Below are 7902 nucleotides of genomic sequence, written 5' to 3'. Positions count from 1 at the left end.
GGGCAGATTCACACAGTTAACTATCTGTTCGATATTAGATTATATATAGCTAGTATAAACTAGGTGATTATAGAAGGAACCATTGTGGTTACCATTTTTACTAAAAGAAATAAGGGTTTTCTTAAAGAATCTTTTCATCAAATATAAAGGAACTATTACAGTTAACTCCGTGAGTACCAAGTGAATACGTCAGGGTTACATACAACGATGATCTAACAAACAATGGGATGTGTGCCTTCCGCCTCATTTCCTGTTCCTTGTTTGGTTGTGGGCTTAGGGCAGATACATACAACCAATTGTTTGTTTACTCTGGGTTTTATATAACTTGTATCCATTTAGTACTCATAGAAAGGATTGTAGAGTCATTTTTACTTATCTTTCATCAAAGCAGGAAATATAGGATTTTCTAGAGGAACAGGCGAACTTTTCTAAACATAACTTACAACTTACTACAACTTTCTTACAACTTGCTTACATCACTAAAATCTTATGAACTCACAAGCTTAAATGTTGATCTACTCTTTCAAAATAACTTGTATTCTCAGGAGACCAGTAGACAGGTACGCGCACTGGGATTCAGAAAATGGAGCAGTATAGCTTCATGTCTTATTTTGTTATTTACTTTGTAATCTATGTTATGTGAACCACATACCTTGGTAAACACTTTCTTTCTAATGAAATGGTTGTTTATTACTTTGATTACTATGATGCATGTCTTGTGATACTAAACATGACGTCCTCCACCCCCGAACGTTTCCGTCGTTCCGGTTTTGGGGTGTGACAGTATGGTTTTGTGAATGAGGCCTACTATTGACTCGACTGACTTGTCTTATACATATAATATATTAAACTTTTAATCATATATAGTATAATGTGTATTTTATAACTTTTCAAAATACTAGGTCAAAATTAATTTTCAAAATTAACATTTAACTAATTAATTTTGACCAATTAATGATTTACCAATTATCCTTTAATTAACCAATTAGATTAATTTAAATCATTAAATATTTAAATAATTATCTTCAGTTAAACAATTAATAAAATAATTCAAATTTAAATCATAAGGGATTAAATAGTTAACTTCAATTAACCAATTAATATGATAATTCAAATTCCTAATCCCAAGAACCCTTTTAATTTTTGAAAAAGGGGATTAGGGTTACTAGATTTTAATTATCCAAATTTTAAGATATTTAAAATTTTAATTAAGGAAACTAGATAAACCCTAAGGGATACCTATCATTTTCGAAAATAAGGGGTGGAGGCTAGGGTTTCAAGAACCCTAGCCATTTAAGAAAATTTTAAGCCTTTAGGGTTTAATTTCCATAAACCCTAATTTGATCAATTCACTTTTATGCACAATCAAATAGAAAACTAAAGCTTTGATATCACTGATTGGTTTTCTAGGCTATAAAATCACATATGAGTGGAAAAACACCTAACCCTTAAGTTCACATGCAACCTAGTTAGGATCTATTTTTCTCTATTGATAGCAATAAACAATGAATATCAAGAAACCTTAGAGAGAGGTTATGAAAATCGAAAATCACATAAAGATTAGAATTACATACCTCTTGATTATTATAGCAAATAATCAAATTGAATCCTCTTGTAGTTCCTTGGAAAGCAATCACCAAAAGCTTAAATGCCCCTAATGGCGTGTACCCAAAACCCTAATAACTATAAGACTTGAGGAGATGGGAGGCTAGAGCAAATTTTTGGCTCTTAAGAGTGTGAAGGGGTGGATGAAAATATGAGACCATAGCGGTCTTATTTATAGCTGATAAGGAAGCCTTTTATAACCCTATTTTGAATATAATAATAATATCTTGAATTAGGTAATTATCCAACTCCTTAATTATCTAATAGGATTAAACTAGAAACCCTAAAATGCCTTGCCATAACCAGCCATGCATAGATGGTTCTAGAAATCCTATTTTCGTAACCTATTGAACAACTACAACTTAGCCCCTGCACTTCCAATTAATTCTAATTAACCCAAAATTAATTCCAATTAATTAATGATTAATTCTTAATTAATTATTACTATTTCTAATTCATATATTAATCATATAATATATTAATAAATTATTTATTACAATTTATTAATCATATAATAAATTAACAAATCAGCCTCTCTCTCTCTCTCTCTCTCTCTCTCTCTCGCTAAAAGTCATTATATTCAGGTTATGAGGGCAACTCAAAAAGGAATTTGCTTCTAATTCAAGAATATATCAATTTAGTTATTGACTTAGATACCTTAATCCAATATATATAAATCCACACAAAGTTTTTTTCCCCACCCATGTGGGACAAAGGAAAAAAAATTATTAATGCATTATCCTTCATAATTTCCAACATAAATCACTTTCTTTAATTTTACATAAAGAATAACCAGGCGAAGATCAAAGATAAAAGAGGGGGTGATAAAGGGGTTCCAGGTGGATATATCCTAAATTTATCTTTACAATATGCCTCGTCACCACCATCCACTATTCACAGGTGATCATCCTGTCCACAATCAGCAAACTTGCCAAGTCTATCCGGAACGGAAGGGTAATTAATGGTAAAATTTATCGTAATGAAGGAATAAAGAAAACATGTATGGACCACTTCCTAAGCTTCATATTTAATAGTTTCATGTTAGAAATCACTAATAACTTAAGTTTTCATATCATGTAATTAGAATTGTGTTGTTATTTGGGATTTTGTTTTGTGTGTGTAGTGTACAAGTTATCTGCTGCAAGGGAAGTGGTGTATGATGGTCATGGGACATGGCTTCTCCGATGATGATAGATCCATCACATGGAAATAAATTCCATTTTTGGTTTGATTTTTACAATAAGCATGATAAGTGTTTAATTAATTAAATGAAACTTGTATTAAAGGGGTTTCAACTTTAAATGTAAGAATCTGAAAGTCACATAATTATCAAACTTAAGGATAATTACTTAGTGACCAAGTAATTATCCATTAGGGTTTAAATCATTCCCTTATAAATAGAGGGCCTTAGAACCATATTTTAGAGCTGGTCCCGAGGTAGAAAAACCCTTAGAAATTTGATGGTCCTCTTTCTTTCTCTAAAAACCCGACTTCCCTTCTCGACGCACCGCGTAGCTGTTTTGGATGTGTCGTGTAGATCTCATAGAAACCATAATCGATAAGGGTTTATGATGGTGGGTGTTGTGGTGGTTTCCAATATTGTTGATATGATCTTTGGGTGTGACTACATCAGAGAGATTTTATTTTGGATCCTAACCCATCCAATCAACTAGCTAGAATGCGCAAATTAAAGGCTACAAATATATGTTCTTTTACCCTTTTCTATGGTTGACTTTATTGCTTTAGATTGGTTGAACATGGATCCCCTATTGGGTTCATGAGATCTATTTTAAATGCTTCAGATGTGCGCCTTTGTGGCCTTTAGATCCCTCATTGACCAACAGTTTCAACGGTGTTCTTTCATGTGGAGAGAATGGGGGAAGGGGATGTGGGCTCCATTACTATTAATATTAACACAAAATAATGCGATTTGTCCATGTGCTTTGCCAAATTAGGGTACTTCAGGACAACTATCAGAACTCCTACGCGCTTGGTTCCTATGGTTTATTTTTCTTACCCGTTTGGTGAAATTAACTTTTTTTTATTGATTATATGGAGAAGGTAATAGCAAATGGGTTATTTATTGTATTAATAACATAAATGAACTTTTGGTGGTGATTGGTGTCTTTGGTGCCTTCTTGGTCAAAGAGATAAATTAGACATAACTAAGGTAAGGGAGAAGGGTTATTAATAGAGGCAAAGAGTCATAGTTAGAGACAAATATTATTTTCCATGTTTTGTAATTCCTATATGTTTTTAGAGTTGATACAACTATTATTAATCCTTTATATGGACCTTCAACAACAACTCGAGCATGACTGCAGAAGAGTATAACACAACTTGCGCTGCATTTTGGGGACGAGATCCACAACGTATTCCTCCATATCAAGAAATAAGGACCAAAATGATACATGATTTGCAGGGGATTCATCCAAGTGCAGTACAAGAGCATTGGGTTATCCTCACAAAGAAAATGAGAGTGGCAATAAGGTAAACATGGTCGTTGATACTGTCTTGTCAAGGTACAAGAAAAAAAAAACAAAAAAAAAAAAAAAAAAAACAAAAGACCGTCAATCCTTATATTGTTGGGCATAGGAACTTATGAGCTTATGTTTGTTCTTGGTTGTGTTGTTTTTGTTTTTGTATGATATTGGTTGTTTTAGTATTTTGTTAAACTTTACTCTGAATGTTATGGATTAGTTGGTACATGTTTGAATAAAATTGTAATGTCATTTGTGTTGTAATGGTAATTGTTGTTTGCATGAAATGGTACTTGTTTTTGTAATTGTACTTCACATGAAATGGTAATTCATTTTGTTCATTCATTCTGAAATGGTAATGTACTTTCATTGTGAAAGATGGTGTGGTCAAATACATTGTTTATTTAAAAGTTTAAATACATATAAATATGCAAAAATTAAACAATTGTAAATACTTAGAAGTGCGAAAAAATGCAAATAAAAAAACAAAAAAAAATTACTTTTTGCAAAAGGACCCTAAGGACAAATTTATAATAATAATAAATAAATAAATAAAAAATCATACGGACCAGGATTACTTTTGGATTCCAATCATGACATGCATTCACATTTCTAATGATATCTATTTAATTAACTATGCTGATGTAAACTTATCACTTTTTTCATTTTTCTGTAATTATTAATATCACAATTACAATACCTCATTTTCTCTCAAACTAATAAATACAAATCAAAACCAAACATATGGAATTTAGACCACCATTTCCGCTTCTCTAACACTACTAGGAATTCCAACATCTAACCTCATTGTCCCCTTATACTGTTCCGGCACGGCGGCACCACCCTGCACACACATCTCCACCACCGCCGGAGCCTGACCATAGAAGTTCCTCAGCTCCTTCTGCAACAAGGGTTCCGCCATGTTCGGGACATGCCACACGTATCGTGGCGGTATCAAGTCATCAAGAACCGCCGACTGCCACCCGTGTTGCCCATTCCGTTGCTGATGCTTGTAGGCCCCACAGTTCTGTGCTTTATGACCCGTGGGACCCACATGGATCTCCGGGCAGTACCCACAAACTCTCACCGGGTACATCTTCATCAACCTTTTCGCTCCTCCCCTCATTTTCTCCCACATTTTGAGTGTCTCTTCTGCAAGTAAACTCGTCTCCTCTTCATTACACGGTGCCACAATCTCCCAATCCGGTATTTCGGTAACTAACTCCGGAATTGGTGATTCCGGGGTTGGATCCGGGAGTTCGCTTTCGTCGGCATCGATGAATTCGCTTTTACTGATACGGATTATGGGTTTTCTTCTTCGTTTTGTGGGGTATTTTGGTAATTCGACTCCTGCTTGAATGCATAGCTCAATTAAAGCCGGGATTCGAGGGACTGAGAATCTTTCTTCATGTGGGATACGTTTTCCTAAACGATCGTAGAGGTGGTAGGCTTCAATTTGGACGATTATGTCCTCCACAATCGCATCTACCCACTCATGTTTTCCCTTCCGAATTGACGAATTTTGCCCTTGACATGACCTAAATGGATGGCCTATAGGTCCAACATGTATTTCATTGCAATACCTATCAAAAAAGAAAAAGATGAAACATATCAACTTTAAAACAAATAGTACAGACTGTACAGTACATGACATGACATGACAGTATATAATATGACAGTATTACTTGCAGGCTTGTACTGGGACTACTTTCAGTAGCCTTTTGAGATTGTTAATCAATGAAGTTCTTGCATTCAACACTGCATATGCAAGAGGAATCATGCTTTGAACAAGCAACCCGTTTTTAGGAGGTGGAGGGCCGCCTCTTTTAGGTTGGCCTTTGCTGCTCTTCATCCTCTGCCTGGCAGCTCGCCGGAGCTCCACAATTGGTACAGGAAATGGCTTCTTTTCTTTTTTGGAATAGTAACGTGGCAAATCAACATTTTGAGGATTATTACTGCATCTAATTACTAATGATTGTCTCGATTTCTTGCCACTATACTGTAAAAAAATAGTGGAAATTATCATTCGATTTGCAACACAACAACAATGGTTAGTCTGCAGTTGGAAATCCAAAAATTATTATACATAATTACATATGACTTACCTTTGAAGAATCAAGAAATTTGAGGCTTTGTGATGGATTGGATCTCAAAATTCCCACTTTAGGAGGTATAATTCTTTGGCTACATGAAAGGAAAGTAGTTCCCAACTCAGGAGAAACCAAACTGGAACTCATATCTGTTACTGAAAGGAAACATGTAAGATCATGATTAATACATATATACATAGTAACAGCATATTAATTTTCTCTTCCATTATTGTGCTGATGAGAAAAACTAACTAAAAATAAACTAGAATGTGATAACTTTGAAAGTTTTGATGTTGTTACTGTGTATATATGTATTAATCATGATCTTACCTGCTGTTTCCTTTTAGTAAAGGATATCTTCAAAATCATATATTAATAGACGACTTAATGGAGAAAAACAGAAAAAGAAACATCATTCAAATCGCAACACCATTTACAAAGGCGACTTAAAGGGGAGAACCAGAAAAGAAGGGTACTGGTGTTAATGTATCTCAAGAAAATAACTGCTCAGGAAAAAAAAAAGGGAAGAAACACCAGCCAAATCACAAACTATGTCATTCAACGAGGTATGTAAATTGCTCAGTACAACACTTTCCAAGTCACAAACTACTTGTCATTCTTGAATCTTGATAACCAGATGGTTATCACAATGTTGTAGCATACCTGCGCATCAAACTAGTACATGTTCCTTCACATATACGCTAACACAACCAAGATGCAATCAAAACTCAATTTTAACGAAGAAATGTGGGTGATCATACAATAGAAGTAGAAATTGACGAAATAGAAAGAAAAAAAAATGGAAAATAGCAAACCATACGGTAGAATTAGAAGTACAAACGAAATACAGTAGCAAAAGGAATAACTCGGAAGTCGGAACTACACACAGTAGAAAAAAAAAAAAAAAAAAAAAAAACCTCTTGAAATTCGAAATCCGTTGTGCACTGCTTGGTGCTTGCGTCTACGCTTCTTCCTAAGCTTCTTCCTCTTTGTCAAATAGAAATGGAGGATGAAAGGGACTGTTTTGAGCGGAGGAGACCGGCCAGTTGGGGTGGCTGGAGTGTGGTGGACCGATGGCGATTAGGGTTTTAGGTCGTGAGTAGTACGTGACGCCGTGGGTGGGAGGCGAGGCGATGGATGGGAGGGAAGGGGTTCTCGGGGATTTTATCCACACACCTATAGACCTGTTACACACTTACACTAGGGAGGAAGTGAATGTAAACAACTTGTGAAAGATGACGTAGCCTGTATCAGTGTATCACTGTATCTATCTCTTTCGTTTCTTTTGGCCTCCATACATTTTTTTTAAAAAAAAAAAAAATCGTTTGTTTAACTTTTTTTTTAATGAACCGTAAAAAAAAATTAAAAGGGCAAGGAAGTTTCAAAATGGTTCAAAAAATACATTTTTATTTGTTTAGAAAAGATCATCCAACTAATATCTTTGTACAAAAAAACATCATCCAATATTACATTTTGTTCAGATCTCACCCAATGGTAACCGGCAACTGTCGGTTACAACAAAAAAAAAAATCTGATCAAATTAATTAACGGAAATTAATAAATGACATGGCATTTATTTTTATTCTTATATGGATTTAGGGGGGAAAGAAGTCGATTTCTACAATCCTTCTTCTATCAAAATCGTTTAACGGGAGGAATCAGAGATCCCTCTCTAGGGTTCGTTTCTACATTCTATCCAGCAACTCTCGCTTAAATCAATTTCCACA

The 7902-nt window shown here is 34.6% G+C and overlaps 1 protein-coding gene across 2 annotated transcripts; it reads right to left on the bottom strand.

Moving 5' to 3' along the window:
* Positions 1 to 4725: 4725 nt before the first annotated feature.
* Positions 4726 to 7411, bottom strand: APO2 (APO RNA-binding protein (DUF794)). 2 transcript variants are annotated; one of them, XM_079044426.1, is made up of 4 exons: positions 7093 to 7411; positions 6191 to 6330; positions 5771 to 6084; positions 4726 to 5668 (listed from the first exon to the last, which is right to left on the bottom strand). In XM_079044426.1, exons 2-4 carry the CDS (start codon positions 6320 to 6322, stop codon positions 4837 to 4839), a joined length of 1278 nt encoding a protein of 425 aa, XP_078900552.1. In that variant the 5' UTR covers positions 6323 to 6330; positions 7093 to 7411; the 3' UTR covers positions 4726 to 4836. The 2 variants fall into 2 exon arrangements, with proteins under 2 accessions (XP_078900552.1, XP_078900553.1); XM_079044427.1 differs by having other exon boundaries at positions 6191 to 6324.
* Positions 7412 to 7902: the final 491 nt, after the last annotated feature.

The sequence above is a fragment of the Lactuca virosa genome, chromosome 4 (genome assembly GCF_052849685.1).
Source record: "Lactuca virosa cultivar CGN04683 chromosome 4, Lactuca_virosa_CGN04683_v6, whole genome shotgun sequence".
In the NCBI taxonomy this organism is placed as follows: domain Eukaryota; kingdom Viridiplantae; phylum Streptophyta; class Magnoliopsida; order Asterales; family Asteraceae; genus Lactuca; species Lactuca virosa.
Note: the sequence above shows the minus strand (reverse complement) of the source record. Positions and strands in the feature narration are given on the sequence as shown.

What these genes read in the sequence shown, in the direction of transcription:
- APO2 (XM_079044426.1), bottom strand. Translation starts at nt 6,322, where the DNA reads ATGAGTTCCAGTTTGGTTTCTCCTGAGTTGGGAACTACTTTCCTTTCA. An exon ending in AATTTCTTGATTCTTCAAAG is followed by an intron (nt 6,085 to 6,190) that starts GTAAGTCATATG and finishes ATTTTTTTACAG; the next exon opens with TATAGTGGCAAGAAATCGAG. An exon ending in GTCCCAGTACAAGCCTGCAA is followed by an intron (nt 5,669 to 5,770) that starts GTAATACTGTCA and finishes CTTTTTTGATAG; the next exon opens with GTATTGCAATGAAATACATG.